Source organism: Bos javanicus, chromosome 25 (assembly GCF_032452875.1).
Source record: "Bos javanicus breed banteng chromosome 25, ARS-OSU_banteng_1.0, whole genome shotgun sequence".
NCBI classification, from domain to species: domain Eukaryota; kingdom Metazoa; phylum Chordata; class Mammalia; order Artiodactyla; family Bovidae; genus Bos; species Bos javanicus.
Genome location: NC_083892.1, coordinates 16,450,872 through 16,471,171, shown reverse-complemented (window position 1 = coordinate 16,471,171; position 20,300 = coordinate 16,450,872). Strand labels below are relative to the sequence as shown.

General features: G+C 38.7%; 1 protein-coding gene across 3 annotated transcripts in view; it reads left to right on the top strand.

Moving 5' to 3' along the window:
- The window catches only part of SMG1 (SMG1 nonsense mediated mRNA decay associated PI3K related kinase), a 98,972-nt gene that overhangs the window by 63,871 nt on the left and 14,801 nt on the right, over positions 1–20,300 (top strand). For all 3 annotated transcript variants that reach the window (XM_061401249.1, XM_061401248.1, XM_061401250.1), the window contains 23 exons: positions 139–283; positions 402–540; positions 1,408–1,638; positions 1,748–1,925; positions 2,588–2,749; positions 3,328–3,545; positions 3,848–4,002; positions 5,506–5,728; positions 8,920–9,166; positions 9,555–9,784; positions 10,639–10,887; positions 11,378–11,516; positions 11,599–11,708; positions 11,832–12,050; positions 12,748–12,938; positions 13,636–13,808; positions 13,944–14,223; positions 14,954–15,226; positions 15,457–15,691; positions 15,854–16,080; positions 18,546–18,696; positions 18,800–18,989; positions 19,169–19,638. In XM_061401249.1, coding sequence (XP_061257233.1) covers positions 139–283; positions 402–540; positions 1,408–1,638; positions 1,748–1,925; positions 2,588–2,749; positions 3,328–3,545; positions 3,848–4,002; positions 5,506–5,728; positions 8,920–9,166; positions 9,555–9,784; positions 10,639–10,887; positions 11,378–11,516; positions 11,599–11,708; positions 11,832–12,050; positions 12,748–12,938; positions 13,636–13,808; positions 13,944–14,223; positions 14,954–15,226; positions 15,457–15,691; positions 15,854–16,080; positions 18,546–18,696; positions 18,800–18,989; positions 19,169–19,638 — 4,835 coding nt within the window. The remainder of the gene's footprint in view (positions 1–138; positions 284–401; positions 541–1,407; positions 1,639–1,747; positions 1,926–2,587; positions 2,750–3,327; positions 3,546–3,847; positions 4,003–5,505; positions 5,729–8,919; positions 9,167–9,554; positions 9,785–10,638; positions 10,888–11,377; positions 11,517–11,598; positions 11,709–11,831; positions 12,051–12,747; positions 12,939–13,635; positions 13,809–13,943; positions 14,224–14,953; positions 15,227–15,456; positions 15,692–15,853; positions 16,081–18,545; positions 18,697–18,799; positions 18,990–19,168; positions 19,639–20,300) is intronic.

The window sequence follows — 20,300 nt, the reverse complement described above, 5'->3', positions numbered from 1 at the left end:
GTGTGCTTTATCAAATTATGTACCATTATAATGTTATAGGACTTACTGACCGATAGCAAATTCCTAAAATGTAAATGAAAATGCTGTTAGAAATTTATGAATGTGACATTGTTATTTTTTTTTTTCCCATCATGGCAGTACATATTGGAGTTGGGGAACCTGACTTCATCTTGGGACAGCTGTATCATCTGTCTTCAGTACAGGCACCTGAAGTAGCCAAATCTTGGGCCGCATTGGCTAGTTGGGCTTACAGGTGGGGCAGAAAGGTGGTTGACAATGCCAGGTATGTATGTTAAAATGTGTAATTTATTTAATGCATTGCAAAATAGAGATTTAAAATGTCTACTGACATGGCAAAGCTTTGGTAGCTGAAATACTGATGATTTGTTTTATTTTTATAGTCAGGGAGAAGGTGTTCGTCTGTTGCCTAGAGAAAAATCTGAAGTTCAGAATCTGCTCCCAGACACCATAACCGAAGAAGAAAAAGAGAGAATATATGGTATTCTTGGTCAGGCTGTGTGTCGCCCAGCGGGGATTCAGGCAAGAAAAACCTGATACAGTATTTTGGGGGAAATAGTGTTCTAAATAGCATATAACTGATTAAATATTTCAGATGAAACTTCGATAAGATGAAAGTGAATTAAAATATTTTTCTAAGAAGAATGTGATTTGAGAAATCAAGTCATTTCCTTAGGGTTCTGTTAAAAAAGGTGAAGTTCTTTTTATGTAAAATAGATTTCTCTTTTCACTGCTCTTATCAGATATTAGCTTCTTATCACTAGCTTAGAAGCTTTTTAAAATATGCTTATGTCTAAGCACTACCCCACATATTCTAAATGGAATGTTTGTGTATGTGTTGGGCATAGGAGGGTTTGTGTAAGTTTACTAGGTGATATTTATACAGCCATAGCTGAAAACCAGTCGACTAGATAGTCTGTATGATTTATTCCCTTCTGTCTCAAAATTCTATTAGTTCTAGAATGTTATAAGTCTAATTTGGTTGTAGACTTTAGACATGTGAATTTTATTTGCTGAGCTAAAACTGTTGACTTCTTGTTCTAGACTTTGGCATATATCAGTGTCTGCCAAAGCTGGTCTTAGGTACGTGTGCAGTACTGTAGAGGGTCAGGTAATTCTCTGCAGGAAGAATATTATATTGTAACTGAAGCATTTAAATTCCCCAAATCAAAATCTTTAATCTTTGCTAAATGCCTATATCCTTCTTCATTAGCTACATTGGTAAGAGAAGCATGGTAACATTTATTTAGCATGCATAGCACTAAATGTGGAATATTTTGATCTTTCATAAATGAGAAAATGCTTGCATATATTAGGAAAATCATGTACCTTTCTCCTTTTTAAAATTTGTGTCCCCAAATAGCATTTTTTTGCCCTGTTTTTCTTTAGGATGAAGATATAACGCTTCAGATCACAGAAAGTGAAGATAATGAGGAAGATGACATGGTTGATGTTATCTGGCGTCAGTTAATATCAAGTTGCCCATGGCTTTCAGAACTTGATGAAAGTGCAACAGAAGGAGTCATTAAAGTGTGGAGGAAAGTTGTGGACAGAATCTTCAGCCTGTATAAACTGTCCTGCAGCGCATATTTTACTTTCCTTAAACTCAATGCTGGGCAGGTAGGTAGCACAGTATTCTTTTATGAAAGTTTATTTGAAATTTCTTTTCTAGTAGATGAAAACAGCATTTGGAATTGTTTAATTGTATCCTCTTGTCTCTCATCCTTAGATTCCTTTAGATGAAGATGACCCTCGGCTCCATTTAAGCCACAGAGTGGAGCAGAGCACAGATGACATGATTGTGATGGCCACACTGCGGTTGCTCAGGTTGCTCGTGAAGCACGCTGGGGAGCTTCGGCAGTATCTGGAACATGGCTTGGAAACAACACCTACTGCGCCTTGGAGAGGTGGTGGTCTAAATAAAATGTTTCAGGGAAAAGTACTTCTGGGTAGAATGTAGTAAGACAGTTGAAACATAATAGTTCCTTGGATTTCCCTGGCAGGCCAGTGGTTGAAACTATACTTTCACTGCAGGGGGTGTGGGTTCGATTCCTGGTTGGGGAACTGAGATCCTACGTGCTTCATGGTGTGGCCAAAAAAAAAGTTCCTATATGTTTACTGTTTGAATGTGTTATGAAATAGCTAAATTAGTTCAGACGACACTGTAGACTGCTTGTTATACCACTTCCCTCCCACCTTTCAGAGAAATGGAAGGCTGAGAGGCAAAAAGCTTTTAATATAGAAAAGGAATTTTGGAGAGAGTGATAAGAATGTTTCAAAAAATTTCATATCCCTTTGAAAAAATTGTCTATATCTGCCTTCTTTTACAGGCATTCACAGACAATATATTTCTGTGTAACGTTTGAATCAAGATTTTGATTACAGCTGTGTACCCTTACTAAACCTGCAAATCAAGAGCTATTATGTATATAGTTCTTTGTTATCCCAGGGAGAAATTTGAGGCTCCTAGAACTAATGGCTGACATATATCAAGTTTTATCCTTTTGCCTCCACCATGTTAACTGTTTTTCTTTAATAACTTTAAAGTATTTTTCTTCTTATCCTAAAGGAATTATTCCGCAGCTTTTCTCACGCTTAAACCACCCTGAAGTGTATGTGCGCCAGAGTATTTGTAACCTCCTCTGCCGCGTGGCTCAGGATTCCCCGCATCTCATACTGTATCCTGCAATAGTGGGCACCATATCGCTTAGTAGTGAGTCACAGGCTTCAGGTAAGGAAGGTTAAAATACTGCTACTTTAAATTAGTTTGCAAACACTGTTTATTAGGTAAAATTTTTTGAGCTTTATGTTCCATAGTTGATAAGAGTTTGTGACTTTTTTTTCCCCAACAAAAATAATAATAGTATCAATAGTAATACCACTTACTGAGTGAGTAGCTGCCATGTCTGGCAGTAGGATGTATGCTTTACACTGTATCTTCAGTCTCAAAATAACTCGCCAGGGCTTGGAGAAACTGAGTCACCCTCAGTTCACTGAGCTGAATTATCTGGTAGATAAGGATTGAAACCAAGTTCTGAACTCTGGCTAGGCAAGCTTTACTTTATTTGTTGAGACTCACCTATTATCATTTCCCCCACTTATCTTTTATTAGCTTATAATATTAATAAGTATGGAAGCTCAACTTGTAAAAAGGCATAATATCCATGATCCTTGGTCAACTTAGTGCACATGTGCAAGATGAGTTAAATGAGTGCTCTGGAATCAAATACATTATAGATATTTTCCCTAACTCAACGTATGCACATGAGAGAAACAGCCAATGTATACTTTTTTCCCATTTCATTATAGGAAATAAATTTTCCTCTGCAATTCCAACTTTACTTGGCAATATTCAAGGAGAAGAACTGCTGGTTTCTGAATGTGAGGGAGGAAGTCCTCCTGCTTCTCAAGATAGCAATAAGGATGAACCTAAAAGTGGACTGAATGAAGACCAAGCCATGATGCAGGACTGCTACAGCAAAATTGTAGATAAACTGTCCTCGGCAAACCCAACTATGGTGTTACAGGTATAGAACAGTTCACATGTTTTAAAATAAATTTGTATTATAACCACTCCCCTCTCCTCCCAAAAAAAGCCACCTAAAAACAAAACCTCTAAAGTTGTTATGGAAATGATAGTTAAGGAGCAAAGCCTTTAAAATAATCAAAATTGGTTTTATAAATCTGTACTGGTAGAATCACTGATTGAGGTTCTGTAATTGGATAATGAACAAAAGATGTGCCCATTTTGCTTGAAGTTTGCAGTGTTAGCAGAACTGAGCTGTGTGTAGACTTAGAGATGAGCATGTTGGATGTGCCCTGTGTGCAGGTTCAGATGCTTGTGGCTGAGCTGCGCAGGGTCACTGTTCTCTGGGATGAGCTCTGGTTGGGAGTTCTGTTACAGCAGCACATGTATGTCCTGAGACGAATTCAGCAGTTGGAAGACGAGGTGAAGAGAGTCCAGAACAACAACACCTTACGCAAGTATGTTTTTATCAAACGTCAAAAACATAGCTGCCCCTTTTTATTAATGTAAAATACATATAAAGTTTGCCATTTTAACCAGTTTTAAGTGTACAATTCAGTTGCAGCAAGTACATTTACAGTGTTGTGTCCAGCTCCAGAACTTACCCATCCTCCCGAACAGCAGCTCTGTACCCACAGCAGCTCTGTACCCATTTAATAGTACTTCCCCATCCTCCACCTCAGCCCCTGCTCACCACTTGTCTACTTTCTGCCTGTATGAATTTGACTATTCTGAGTACCTTGTGTGACTAGAAACATACAGTATTTGTCATTTTGTATCTGGTTTCTTTGACTTACCATGTTTTGAAGGTTCATTCCATGTTGTAGCATGTGTCAGAATTTCCTTCCTTTTTATTGCTGAATCACATTTCATTGTATGGATGTGGGTGTGTGTGCGCGTGCGCTAAGTCGTTTCAGTCCTGATCAACTCTTTGCGACCCTGTGGACTGTAGCCCATCAGGCTCTTCTGTTCATGGGATTCTTCAGGCAAAAATACTGGAATGGGTTGCCATGCTCTCTTCCAGGGGATCTTAATGACCCAAGGATCAAATCTGCGTCTCTTATATCTTCTGCGTTGGCAGGGGGCTTCTTTATCACATTTTATTCATGCACTCTTCTGTCAGTGGACACTTGAGTTGCTCCTATCTTTTAGCTCTTGTAACCAGTGCTTCTATCAGCATTGATTTACAAGTATCTGAGTCCCTGCTTTTAATTATTTTGTGTGTGAGCCAGTGAATTTGCTGTGTCTTATGTTAATTCTATGTTTAACTTGTAGAGGAACTGGTAAACTGTGCTCTAGGATTTCAGTTTCTCCATATCCTCGCTAACATGTATTGTTTTCTGTCTTACTGATAGTGACATCCTAATGGGTGTGGAATGGTATCTTTTCATGTGCTTATTGACCATTTGTATATCTCCTTTGTCTGTTTGAATCTTTTGCTCATTTTTGAATTGGGTTGTTTTATTGTTGTTGGAAATTTAGGAGCTCTCTAAATATTCTGGATTTTAATCCCTTTATCAGATACATTGATTTGCAAATATTTTTTCCTGTTTTGTGTATTTTTCACTCTTGAATGAAGATCTCTTTTGATGCACAAAAGTTTTTAGTTTTATGTAGCCCAGTTTATCTGTTTTTTCTTTTGTTTTCTTCTAAGAGTTTTAAATGAAGTCTTAGCTTTTATGTTTAGGTCTTTGATCCATTTGACTTTTTTTTTTGCATGTTAGTATCAGGTAACACTCCAGCTTCATTCTTTTGTAAGCAGGTATCCAGCTTTCCTAGCACCATTTGTTAAAAGGAGAAGCTGCGTCTTTTATATGCTGGATTTTTTACAGTGCTGTTGTGGTCAGTTACTTTGCAAACATTTTAGTAATTTATTTTGAGTATTCTTTTATGCTGTTTACTTACACTTGACAATTTAAATTCTTCCTTGTTTGTATTGAACTCTGTGTCTTTCTGGTCAGAGAAGAGAAAATCGCAATCATGCGGGAGAAGCACACAGCTTTGATGAAGCCCATCGTATTTGCTTTGGAGCACGTTAGGAGCATCACAGCGGCCCCTGCAGAAACACCTCATGAAAAGTGGTTTCAGGATAACTATGGTGATGCCATTGAAAATGCTCTAGAAAAGCTGAAAACACCGTCAAACCCTGCAAAGCCTGGAAGCAGCTGGATTCCATTTAAAGAGGTATAGAAAAATCTCAAGAATGCTACTGAAATGGGAAATTCTGTGAGATAAACTTAAGTAAGGGGTCTCTTTTTACTTAGAACACAGAGAGAAGACTTTCTAAACCCATGGAATACAGCCAGTGTTCAGTTGCTATAAAGAATATAGAGAAAGGTATTTTCTTCATTTTTGAGAATTGGAGGTTAACTGGTCCTAGGGTGGCAAACTGCATCTACTGAGGGTTCCCACCAAGGAAGAATATTCTGTAAGGTGTTAGGGAAGGGGCTTGACTGCCTGCTGTATTCTTCTCATAAAAGATTAACAAATTTAATCTTGTACCTATGTAGTTTTTCTTAGTGGAGGGGTATTCAGTATTTCTAACAGACAAAATATTCACATATAACAGCATCAATTTTTATAAGTAATTTTTTTGACAGCAGTTCTGCATAGGCTGAAGAATGATTAGTATGTTTAAATATTTGAGAATCCTTATCTTTCATGATTTGATCCACTTAATTCTGTATTTGGTTTGCATCTGTTTTAGCAATAGCACCATTAGTTGGGGGATCCTATTTATTACTTTATATCTTTTTCTTATCCCTTCTTTCTCTGTCCCATTCCTATAATTGATCTTAACTGATTCCCTTACTTTAGTAATGAAAAAACTGTTAAAAGCTAGACAGTGTAGAGACAAAGTACACCTGACTTTAAGGAGAAAATGTGAACAAGAGGAAATGCTACATTCAGAGGAAATGCCTTAGGAGCTCAAGACAAGAGCACTAACATGAAGGATGAAGTTTATTTGTGTAACTTAGCCAAAACTTATTTTTCTCATGTTCCAGCAGTAATTTCTTGCTTTGCGTTCTTCTCAGTAAATCAACCAGGAAACCCAGAGGAGATAGGAAGGATACTTTTTTTTATTTGGCCACAGTGCTTGGCTTGTGGGATCTCAGTTCCCCAATCAGGGGCCCTGCGTGTGCCCCCTGCAGTGGAGTCTTAACCTTTGGACCTCCCAGGAAGTCCCACTTTTAAAAAATTGATATATAGTTGATTTACAATGTTGTATTAACTTCAACTGTATAGCAAAGTGACTTTTTTAATATATATTTATTTTTCATATTCTTTTCTATTGTGGTTTATCATAGGTTATTGAGTATAATTCCCTGTGCTATACAGTAGTTCCTTGTTTATCCATCCTGTATATGCTAGTTTGCATCTGCTAATACTGATCTTTCCCTCTCCTGCACTCCTCCCATAGGGAATATTTTTTTAAAAAACCCTCTGTGTGTGTGTGTGAGATAAGTCATAAAGAAAACTTTTTGAAGTACTGTGTCCCTCCATAATTATATCTTCCTCTCCACAACCACTGCTCTGAATTTTGAATTAATCCTTATTAAAGAAAATAGTTTTTATTGATACATTTCTAAATGGTATAGTTTAGCCTCTCCTGTTTTTGAATTTCATATAAATGAGATTATATTTTATGTGTATTGTATGTGTTTTACCACTTCCATAAATGATTCGTCAGCATTAGGTTTTTGCTTTTTTTTTTTAAAAATAATTCATCCATATTTTGTATACAGCTGAACATGAATAGATTATTGAACAGTACCACAGTTTATCTTTTGTCCCGTCAGTGAATACTTGAGGTGTTTCCAGTTACCTTTTTCCTTTTATGGACAAATGTTGCTAAGGATTGATTAAAATGTTTCACGTGAAAGCAGAGCCCAGAGTTCATTAATTCTGGTGTAGATTATTGAGTTAGCTAAGTAGGGATACAGCTATACATGATTCTCTCTCTGTGAGTTATTAGAAAGATTGTGTGTTTTCTGCATACTTCAAATAGTCTGAGCTCTAAATTATTACTAAATTTTCAGGTGGCTTTTTTTGTGTGTGTGATTTTTTTTTTTTTAATTTTTTAACTTTACAATATTGTATTGGTTTTGCCATATATCAACATGAATCTGCCACAGGTATACATGTGTTCGCCATCCTGAACCCTCCCTCCTCCTTCCCTGTACCATCCCTCTGAGTTGTCCCAGTGCACCAGCCCCAAGCATCCAGTATCGTTCATCGAACCTGGACTGGCGACTCATTTCATATATGATATTCATGTTTCAATGCCATTCTCCCAAATCATCCCACCCTCTCCCTCTCCCACAGAGTCCACAAGACTGTTCTATACATCAGTGTCTCTTTTGCTGTCTCGTATACAGGGTAAAATGTTACCATCTTTCTAAATTCCATATATATGACTTAGTATACTGTATTGGTGTTTTTCTTTCTGGCTTACTTCACTCTGTATAATAGGCTCCAGTTTCATCCACCTCATTAGAACTGATTCAAAGGTATTCTTTGTAATGGCTGAGTAATACTCCATTGTGTATATGTACCACAGCTTTCTTATCCATTCATCTGCTGATGGACATCTAGGTTGCTTCCATGTCCTGGCTATTATAAACAGTGCTGCAGTGAACATTGGGGTACACGTGTCTCTTTCCCTTCTGGTTTCCTCAGTGTGTATGCCCAGCAGTGGGATTGCTGGGTCATAAGGCAGTTCTATTTCCAGTTTTTTAAGGAATCTCCACACTGTTCTCCACAGTGGCTGTACTAGTTTGCATTCCCACCAACAGTGTAAGAGGGTTCCCTTTTCTCCACACGCTCTCCAGCATTTATTGCTTGTAGACTTTTGGATCGCAGCCATTCTGACTGGCATGAAATGGTACCTCATAGTGGTTTTGATTTGCATTTCTGTGATAATGAGTGATGTTGAACATCTTTTCATGTGTTTGTTAGCCCAGATGGCTTTCTTAAAGGTGTGTGCCACCTTTAAGTTACCTGCCAGTAACTTGCTATATCTTTTGTTCTTTTGCTAGGACTGAATTGATCTGTTTGGATGTTGATTGGGCATAGCTTAACACTGGGGAATTAGTTCGCTACAAGCCTTGAATTTTGTGATCACAGCAGTTATTGTTTTTCCATCTGCTATGATTTCATTGCTTATTTGGGAGAGGTCTGAACAAAGTAGAAATCACCGAGAGCATATCAGCACATCAGTGTTTCCCTTCCCAGGAAGGCCCAAATATGTAACAGCAAATTAAATGAACTAGACAAGAGGTGTTTGTATTTTAAATTTATCTTTAAGCCAGATTAAATGTAGAGGAAAGTAAGTGTGGTAATGATTATGTAAACTTTTCCTACCTTAAATATAGATAATGCTGAGTTTGCAACAGAGAGCACAGAAACGTGCAAGTTACATCTTGCGTCTTGAAGAAATCAGCCCATGGCTGGCTGCCATGACTAACACTGAAATTGCTCTTCCCGGAGAAGTCTCAGCCAGAGATACCGTCACAATCCACAGTGTTGGTGGAACCATCACAATCTTACCTACTAAAACCAAGCCAAAGAAACTTCTCTTTCTAGGATCAGATGGGAAGAGCTATCCTTATCTTTTCAAAGGTGGGATTTAAAAGAGCATTAATCTGATTATTAATGTTTTAATGCTGTGTGTGTTGTTTAAGTGAATTTCTGTATGTCATGAATAGCCTGGAGTATCATGTATTTTGATGGAAGTTGTTGGAAGCTGTGTAGTGTGATTTTCTGTTGTTTCCTCTGTTCTTGCTTATTTATGCAAGCTGGGCAACTGAGATACAGCTAATAATGCTGTATCTAATACCTTGTGACTGAATAGAATGTTCTTTAATACTGTCATTATGCCCTTTTGACTGTCAGTTCTTGACTGCTATTGCTAATTGAGAGGGACACGAAAAAGTGGTATATTTCCAGTCCCATTCCATTGTACTTCACCCTATTTGGTTATCTGTCCTAACTAATTTTGTTTCCACAGGATTGGAGGACTTACATCTGGATGAGAGAATAATGCAATTTCTGTCTATTGTAAATACCATGTTTGCAACAATCAATCGCCAGGAAACACCTCGTTTCCATGCTCGCCACTATTCTGTAACACCACTGGGAACTCGCTCAGGCCTAATCCAGTGGGTGGATGGAGCCACGCCCTTATTTGGTCTTTACAAACGATGGCAACAACGGGAAGCCGCCTTGCAAGCACAAAAGGTTGATTCCAATTAAAATACGTACTTTTATTTGAATGTTGATAAACAAGTATATGTATTAGTTTGTTCTCTGTTACGTGTGAAATATGTCTAGGCTTACTGCCCTTGAGCATTTTTTCAACTTTATGAGAGTTAAAGAAGGAATAAACATAATTTTAAATTTGGAGTTAATCACTATGGCATCCTGTTTTGTACCTGTGAAATTTATACTTTGATTTAGAACAGTTTTTTAGAATTCATTTTAGCTGAGTATCTGAGTGCTTAGTATGTGAAAGAAATAGTTCTAAGTACTTCATATAAAAAAGGTAAATTTTTAAACAGTCACAACTTTAAGTTCCAACATCTAGACAAATAAAATGATTCTAAGTAGGATAGGTATGGGAAGGAGCAAGAGTTTGAACAAAGGAGACCGTAGAACAGTTACTGAAGGGTAGATCTCTGGAATTAGGAAAGGGACATCTAAATTTTTGTCTAACATGTTCCTGAATATGTGTTATTAATTTTGATTATGATTAAATCATATTGGTGAAGAATGAAATATGTGCATAAATGAATGATAAATTTTTTAAACAGAATTACATGTTATAAAGAAAAGTGGAACTTGGATGTTGAGCTTGAATTGAACCTCAAGAAAATATAACAGTAAACCAAGTTTTCAATAAAGTGATAATACCTAATTAAGAAAAAGATAACGTAGATTGCAGTCCAGAAGAATTGGCTATTTGATGTGTGAGATTTACCTAGCTAGGTGGAGAATGCTGCTGAAAAACCAATTTTTAAAATACTACTTTATAGTTAAGGTAATGTTTATCCTTATTGAAGCAAAGTTAATCTTGTCTTAAAATTTTTTCAAAGGCCCAAGATTCCTACCAAACTCCTCAGAATCCTGGAATCGTACCCCGTCCTAGTGAACTCTATTATAGTAAAATTGGTCCTGCTTTGAAAGCAGTTGGGCTTAGTCTGGATGTGTCCCGCCGGGATTGGCCTCTTCATGTGATGAAGGCAGTGTTAGAAGAGTTAATGGAGGCCACGCCCCCAAATCTCCTTGCTAAAGAGCTTTGGTCATCATGTACCACCCCTGATGAGTGGTGGAGAGTCACACAGGTATGTGTTTTGTTTTGGGCTTGGTCATCAGTATTATTCTTTGCCTGCGTCCTGTCTTGTCTTGTTCACCCTCTTCCTGCTGCCCCTCTAGAATTGGTAGTTTGAGACCTGCATTTGAATCTTATATTACATTTATTTTTATGAGGCATGGCCATGACTGTATGAAGGCAGAATGAAGGGGATTATGGATGAAATGAAAAGTGGAATAAAAACTTTAGAAAGGGAAAAACTAGAGAGACTGAAGAATAGTTGTTTTTTTAAGTCCTGCATTCTGTTGATGATTAAGTAGAACAACAAGGACCTCAGTGTTGTATGCTGCTGCTCACTATAGTCTGTGATCACATGCAGCATCCCTGAAGAGTGCCAGCTATTTATTCAGAAATAAGGGAGTAGGACTGTGGAGGCTTGTAAATTTTAGAGGATAAAGACCGTGTTGGAAGGAAATTTGCTAATAATGCCTAACTTGCTCCCCCCACCCCCTCTTCTTTAGTCTTATGCCAGATCTACTGCAGTCATGTCTATGGTCGGATACATAATTGGCCTTGGAGATAGACATCTGGATAATGTTCTCATAGATATGACGACTGGAGAGGTTGTTCACATAGATTACAATGTTTGCTTTGAAAAAGGTAAAATTAAAGTGGACTTTTTATATAAGGGTCGAATATATTTTGGTGAAAGGACAAAAATATAATGATTTGTCTTTTCAAGGTAAAAGCCTTAGAGTTCCTGAGAAAGTACCTTTTCGAATGACACAGAACATTGAAACAGCACTGGGTGTAACTGGAGTAGAAGGTGTTTTTAGGCTTTCATGTGAGCAGGTATGTGATTTTCTCTTATACCTCTCAGTATACCTGTTACATTAACAAGTCCTTTGGAATGAAAAACTACATTTTAATGAGGAAGCTTGTGGCAAAACTTAATTAAAAGTTTTCTGAAAACAGGTTCTACACATTATGCGGCGTGGCAGAGAGACTCTGCTGACGCTGCTGGAGGCCTTTGTATATGACCCCCTGGTGGACTGGACAGCTGGGGGCGAGGCTGGGTTTGCTGGTGCGGTCTATGGTGGAGGGGGCCAGCAGGCTGAGAGCAAGCAGAGCAAGAGAGAGATGGAACGAGAGATCACTCGCAGCCTTTTTTCTTCGAGAGTAGCTGAAATTAAGGTGAGACCAGTAATAATAAGTCATTGTCCCTTTTTTGTTAATAGTTAACAAGACCAGGGAATTCCTTGGTGGTCCAGTGGTTAGGACCTGGTGCTTTCACTGCCAGGGCCTGGGTTCCAGCCCTCCTCAGGGACCTAAGATCCTGCAAGCTGTGTAATGCCACCAAAAAAAGAAAAAGGTTAACAGGTCCATAAAAAAAAAGACTGTCATGTATAATATTGAAATGGTCACAAAGTATGGCAGTTTGCTGTGATCGTTTGCTAAGAAATGCTCACATGAAAAGACACAGTCACACTCCCACGTGGGAGGTGGGTTAATGATTTGAAAAATATACCTTTTTTAGTAGACTGAATGTGTTTGCCAGTGACTATTTTAAGTGTTCTTTAACTGGATTGTCTCCTTGGTTTTGATTGGATAGTCTTCTCCTCCATGGTAGCCAGTGGTGCTGATCTTGCTTTGTGTGGCATGGTGGTAACTGCATGTTATTGTGTATTGTGGAATTGAGTCTTCATTTATGGCCATGTGAATTGATTGCATTAGTTATCTTTATAAAAATGAGGGTGATCCACACTGGCTTTGTTGAGATTTAAGTATAATAGCATGTGCAGAACATCCTTCTAACATGATCCTTTTGGCATACATCCTCATACCTCACAGTCGGCCTTATAAGAATCTTCCTAATTATGTCTTTTTACAGGTGAACTGGTTTAAAAACAGAGATGAGATGCTGGTTGTACTTCCCAAGCTGGACAGCAGCTTAGATGAATACCTGAGCTTGCAAGAGCAACTAACAGATGTGGAGAAACTGCAGGGCAAACTGCTGGAAGAAATTGAGTTTCTAGAAGGAGCTGAAGGAGTGGATCATCCTTCTCATACTCTGCAACACAGGTTTAAAACAAGTGTTGAACTCTTAATTTATCTTTATTCCATTAAGGAGAACTTTTTATTTGTGTGAACATTATCAACTTGAATTAGAATTGTTGCAGCAACTCACATGAATAATCAAAGCTCTCGCAAGAACTGCAGTTTTGAAGTATTAATAGAATTCACTTAAATTTTCAGCTTCATTGTATTTAGACATTTGAGTTACTGTGGGAGATGGTGGACATAGTGGTTAGAACCGTGAACTTGGATTCAGAAAACCTGGGATTTTGGTTTTTTCCTCTGCAGTTTATGTCTGAATCCTTATTCATTTGTATGGTGGGTTTTGTCCACATGGCCAAGTTTTTCTGAGCTTTGATCTAAGTGAGTGAACCTCACATAGAGTGGGTGCCTGGCTCAGTGAAGGGTGGTTAAATGTGCAAGTGCCAGACACTGCAGGAGATGCTGAGATTACAGAGATCTTCTGATCTCAGTCTTCCACACTTCAAATAACTCTGGTAAATGTGGTAGAATTTTGTTTAAAATGTTGCGAGTATAGTTAGGGGACTATAGCCTCAGGAAAAAAACCAGAGGAGAAAAGGACATTTGAGTGGTGTCCTCAAGATTAAAAAGGAGCTTACCAGGCAGTCCAAGTATGAGCAAAATGTACTTTTAGAGTGATGAAAATTCCCAGCAGTCAATTAAAATTTTTTCCTTCCATTAGGTATTCTGAACACACTCAACTACAGACTCAGCAGAGAGCTGTTCAGGAAGCAATCCAGGTGAAGCTGAATGAATTTGAACAGTGGATAACACACTATCAGGCTGCGTTCAGTAATTTGGAAGCGACACAGCTGGCCAGTTTGCTTCAGGAGATAAGCACACAGATGGACCTTGGTATGTTAGATGTACATGTGAGCATGTGAGTTTTGTTGTTATGTGTTTTTGTGTGGAGTTCTGGTTTGTACTCCTTTCAATGACTGCTGATTTGAAACGGCTTCACTGTAATGGATAATTATCTTTTACCAAAAGGTCCTCCCAGCTACGTGCCGGCAACAGCCTTTCTGCAGAATGCTGGCCAGGCCCACTTGATTAGCCAGTGTGAGCAGCTAGAAGGGGAGGTTGGTGCCCTCCTGCAGCAGAGGCGCTCGGTGCTGCGAGGCTGTCTGGAGCAGCTGCATCACTACGCAACTGTTGCTCTGCAGTATCCAAAGGCCATATTTCAGAAACATCGAATTGAGCAGTGGAAGACCTGGATGGAAGAGCTCATCTGTAATACCACAGTAGAACGCTGTCAGGAACTTTACAGGAAGTAAGTTGATCACTCTCGATTTTCTTTACTTCTCATTGGGACTGGAAGCAAACTTGTGTTCATATTTTCAGTTGCATAGTATTTCATAGAAATCATTTCATAGAAATGATTGATAGATGGAATTTGAATGGAGTCACTTTCTTGTGGTTTTAAGAGGGTTTAAACTCCTGTTTTGGAGAAGGCAATGGCACCCCACTCCAGTACTCTTGCCTGGAAAATCCCATGGACGGAGGAGCCTGGTAGGCTGCAGTCCATGGAGTCGCTAAGAGACACGACTGAGCGACTTCACTTTCACTTTTCACTTTCATGCATTGGAGAAGGAAATGGCAACCCACTCTAGTGTTCTTGCCTGGAGAATCCCAGGGACGGGGGAGCCTGGTGGGCTGCTGTTTATGGGGTTGCACAGAGTCGGACATGACTGAAGAGACTTAGCAGCAGCAGCAAACTCTTGTTTTCCTTTATAAGACAGTGTTTTCTGTAATTAGTTAACATGTATCTCACTCTTAGATAAAATGTATCTAAGAGTGATATGATCAGGTAAAGAGAGCTGAATTCACACTGTTTCTGTTACTCAAATCATTTTTAGAAGTTACTTTTGCTCTTGAAACCTTCTCTGTAAATGGAAATAATGATTTCTGCTCTGTATCAAATACAGTAGTCCATCTTGTCTTTTTTAGTATTTTGTAAGGTGTGAACTTTCTTTTCAAGCACCTCTTTCTCTTTTTTAAAGATATGAAATGCAGTATGCGCCCCAGCCACCCCCAACAGTGTGTCAGTTCATCACGGCCACTGAGATGACCCTGCAGCGGTACGCAGCCGACATCAACAGCCGACTTATCAGACAGGTGGAACGCTTGAAACAGGAAGCTGTCACTGTACCGGTTTGTGAAGATCAGTTGAAAGAAATTGAACGTTGTATCAAAGTTTTTCTTCACGAGAATGGAGAGGAAGGATCTTTGAGTCTAGCAAGTGTTATTATTTCTGCCCTTTGTACTCTCACAAGGTGAGTCAGCTGACATATCATTGAGACTGTTTCGTTGTCCTGCAAACATTAGTGCTTATTGAGAGTTCATGTGTTTTTTGTTTAATCCCAAAATTAAGGTATCCTTGTACTTTGTTAGTCTTGCCCAGTGTAAGACTGCTTTATTTTTTTTTTCTCCCAGATTTTGAGGTATCCTATTTGTGTGGGTTCCACTAAGTCAGTTTCACTGTACAAATATTTATCTCATTCAGGCGTAACCTAATGATGGAAGGTGCAGCGTCGAGTGCTGGAGAGCAGCTGGTTGATCTGACTTCTCGGGATGGAGCCTGGTTCTTGGAGGAACTCTGCAGTATGAGCGGAAATGTCACATGTCTGGTTCAGTTACTGAAGCAGTGTCATTTAGTGCCACAAGACTTAGACATTCCTAACCCCATGGAAGCATCTGAGGCCGTTCATTTGGCTAATGGTGTATACACCTCACTTCAGGTGAGCACTTCTAAATTAGCTTAAATTTTGTAAGTTTGTTTTAAATGTTGAGCGTTGTATTTTTCATCTCTGGTTCTGAAAAGCAGTTTGACTTCCTCAACCTTTAATGTTGCTTTATCTAAACTCAGGAAGCATTAAAATAGGTTTCTTACATATTTACAGGAATTAAATTCAAATTTCCGGCAAATCATATTTCCAGAAGCACTGAGATGTTTAATGAAAGGAGAATACACGTTAGAAAATATGCTTCATGAGCTGGACACTCTTATTGAGCAGACAACTGATGGTGTTCCTCTGCAGACTCTAGTTGAATCTCTTCAAGCCTATTTAAGAAATGCAGCTATGGGACTTGAGGAAGAAACACATGCTCATTACATCGATGTTGCCAGGCAAGTGAATGCTAAGCTGTGCTGTTTTCTTGTGAAAGAGTTGGGAAGCCAGATACATTTTAAGTTTTATCTATCTTGGGCCATGCTGGGTCTTCATTGCTGCTCAGGCTTTCTCTAGTTGTGGGAGCAGGGGCTGTTGTGCAGCTGCAGTGGCTCCAGCTTTTCATTGCGGTGGCTTCCCTTGCTGTGGCTCCTGGGCTCTAGGGCACATGGGCTTCCGTAGTCGTGGCTTGTAGGCTCAGCAGTTGCAGTTCCTGGGCTCTGGAGCACAGGCTCAATAGTTGTGGTACACGGGCGTAGTTGCTCCAAGGCGTGTGGAATCTTGACAGATCAGGCATGCAACCCGTATCTCCTTTATTAGCAGGTGGATTCCTTATCACTGAGCCACTAGGGAAGCCTCAGTAGTATCTTTTTAAAAAAACTTTCATTTGGGGGAATTCCTTGGTGATGCAGTGGTTAGGATTCTGCACTTGGAAAGGGTGCAGTTTCAGTCCCTGGTAGATTCTGCAAGCCGTATGGCATGGCTGAAACAAACAAAATCAAAACAACATTTCCCGTCCCCACCCCCACCCCCAAAGCAAAAAAAACCCGTTTATTTGGAAATAATTACAGATTCATAGGAAGTTGTGTTTTTAAAAAAAAAACATTGCTCAGGGATGTCTTATGTAGCCTTCATCCCTCCTTCATTGTAGCATCTTGCATACCTGTGGTACAGTAGCAACACCATGAAGTTGACTTTGGTACAGTCCACAGAGCTTACTCAGGTTTTACCAGTTACATGTGTGCGCGCGCGTGTGTGTGTGTGTGTATGTGTGGTTTTATTACATACACATACGTATTCTTTAAGGGCTGTAGTTTTTACCATACTTGTGCTCACACACAAAGTGGAATGTGGTATTTTTTAAGCCAGCACTTGGAATTCAATGGGAGCATCTGAGCCAGTTTAGTTTGCTAATGGAGTATACATGTCACTTCAAGTGAACACTTGTTAGCTTAAGTTTTATAAGTTTGTTTTAGGTATTGAACTTTGTATTTCTCAACTCTTAAATCTAGGAAAACAGTTTGACTTTTTGAAACATGTAGAGCTTGAACAGTTTCTTCAGCCATGCAGTGTACCTAAAGCTAAACCCTAAGCCCCTTTGTGCCTTGTGATTCAGGACCCCTTTCTTTGGCATTCTGTCCAGTTACTGTCAGAAAATATAATTGAGAGAGTAGCAATGAATTGACCCAATACTTCCTCCCATGGGAAAATTACAAGATATAAGAAAGCAGAGAGAACAGTATAATGAACTCCCATTTTACCACCTTCAGTAATTATCTACACTGTGATTAATCCTGCCCCCCTCATCCCCCCCCCCCTTTTTTTTGCTTCTGGTTAATCTTGTTTAAATTGTACTTCTCTGGTTACTTTGAATCAAATACCTTTTCATTCTTAAACTGCAGGAGAAATGTATATCTAAAATGTAGACTTACTTTCTTAAGAGGCCCTTATTTCATAAGAAAGGGTAACAACTCCTTGATGTTTTCTTTTATCCTGCATTCAAATTTTTCCTATTTTCTCATGTTTCTTTTAGTTTTATCATAAAATTTAAAAAACAACTGTAATTAGTATAGCATAAACATTTGCCAGCTAAATAATGAGATTATTTGTGCAGGAGCTTTATCATAAAGTTCCTAGCATTATTTTAAAAGTTAGATGCTAAGTCTGTACACTTTTCTTTGTCACAAAAGTTCAACCCTTACTTTCCCTTGATGTCTAATCTAGATTCCCTTTACTCTCAAATGGAGGAATGTTTACTTCATGTATGCACTGGGTGACAGACTTCATGTTTGATTCTGCTACAGCCTGTTTGTATCTTGTGTTAGAGAAACTTTTTGGTAATTTAAATGAAAATTTTATACCATCATATAGCTCTTTTTCCATTATAAATTTCTCTGATAGCCTAAATTTACATAAAATGTTTAACATGGTACTTGGATACATAAACACAATGCAAGTCTTCAGTTAATTATAATGTGAGAGCAAATTTCTCAAGACCTACCTTCAAACTATGCATTATTCAAAACTCAGCATGCGAAAAAGGATAGCTATTTCCATTCATTGTCTGTAGCTGACTCTGTCATGTGACAGTAGTGTGAAGATACTTGACAACTTTTGCTGGGTCCACCAGCTTTAGAATTGTGTGCCTCTTGATTTTTTTTTTTTAATATTGGAAGTGTAGATTATCTTACGTTCTGTATATAAAGAGATACTATAATATTTTGTATAGTTCTTTTTAAATTGTCATAACTTCAGTTTGCATAAAATTTAATCACATGAACAATGGCTAATAACACTCCTTCCTTCATAAAAAGACTTTTTCCTAGACTCTGCATACTAGCTGTAAGACTTGTTGATCTTAACGTTTCCCCCCAAATATATTACTGTTTAGGAATGGTTTTAACTCCTTTTTCTTTTCCTCTAGAATGCTTCATGCTCAGTATGGTGAATTAATCCAACCAAGAAATGGTTCAGTTGATGAAACACCAAAAATGTCAGCTGGCCAGATGCTTTTGGTAGCATTTGATGGCATGTTTGCCCAAGTTGAGACTGCTTTTGGCTTATTGGTTGAAAAGGTAAATAATTGACCTGGTTTGATGAATAATGCAAGTGTAGTAAAGTAGTTGCTCCGTGTTTGAAGAGTGGAGAAGTGAACTTTCTTTTCTTTCATTTACATAGCTAAATAAGATGGAAATTCCTATAGCTTGGCGAAAGATTGACATAATACGGGAAGCCAGGAGCACTCAGGTCAATTTTTTTGATGATGATAATCACCGACAGGTGCTGGAAGAGATCTTCTTTCTAAAACGACTACAGACAATTAAGGAGTTCTTTCGGCTCTGTGGTACCTTTTCTAAAACTTTGTCAGGTAATATTTCACACTTAAGCCAGATTTAGTTGTACTTTGGAGGGAAATGGGATAGAGTAGGCTTAATTTAACTGTAAATTAAAATCTTAAGTTCATGGAAGTCTTCAAATTCTTAAGTTAGCATTATCACCTTATTTTAGTATTGTATGAAATACTTAAAGAAAAATTTCCTTTTTTAGGATCAAGCTCACTTGAAGATCAGAATACTGTAAATGGGCCTGTACAGATTGTCAATGTGAAAACCCTTTTTAGAAACTCTTGTTTCAGTGAAGACCAGATGGCCAAACCAATAAAGGCATTCACAGCTGACTTTGTGCGGCAGCTCCTGATTGGACTCCCGAACCAAGCCCTGGGCCTCACACTGTGCAGCTTCATCAGTGCTCTAGGGGTAGACATCATTGCGCAGGTGGAGGCGAAGGATTTTGGTGCTGAAAGCAAAGTTTCTGTTGACGATCTGTGTAAGAAGGCGGTGGAGCACAACATCCAGATTGGGAAGTTCTCTCAGCTGGTCATGAACAGGGCGACTGTGCTGGCGAGCTCCTACGACACTGCCTGGAAGAAGCACGACTTGGTGCGCAGGCTGGAGACCAGCATCGCCTCCTGCAAGACAAGCCTGCAGCGTGTCCAGCTGCACATCGCCATGTTTCAGGTAAGTATTTCCCTTCATAACGGGGTAAGCCGGGAGATTACTGTAGAACAATATAAAGAGGAGAACATTTTAAACTTGCCAAATTGTGCCAACCCGGAACAAACACAGCTTTAACATTGCTGTAACATTTCTCGGTTACAGAGTTGTGATCATTTTATGTTTATAGTTTGTGTCCTTTTAATTAGTTTCCATCAGTGTTTTATGGTTAGTGTTATCATTAAATATTATTTGTAAATGTAATTTCTTGTTCTTTTAATTGGAGTATAATTGCTTTACAACGTTGTGTTCATTTCTGCTGTACAACAGAGTGAATTAACTGTGCATATACACATATCCCCTCCCTACTGAGCCTCCCTGTCCCCCACCCTGTATATGTAATTTCTAACAATTAAATTTATTTGTTAGGTGTATATATTCCTTGTGTACTGCCTAACTCAATTATTTCCAAAGTGACATCTGTTTTCCTGAATCTCTAAGCTCTCTACATACATCCTGTCATCATTTGGCAACTGTTTTTAAGAAGCCTGTTTTTGTCCTTCTTTGTTTCGGGGCAGTACAGGCTTTGGGAGTGAGACAGATTTGGATTTGGGTATATGAACTTACCTTTAACCTCCCTTAAGATCTGATTTCCTTACCTGTAGAATGGGGACAGTACTCTCTTA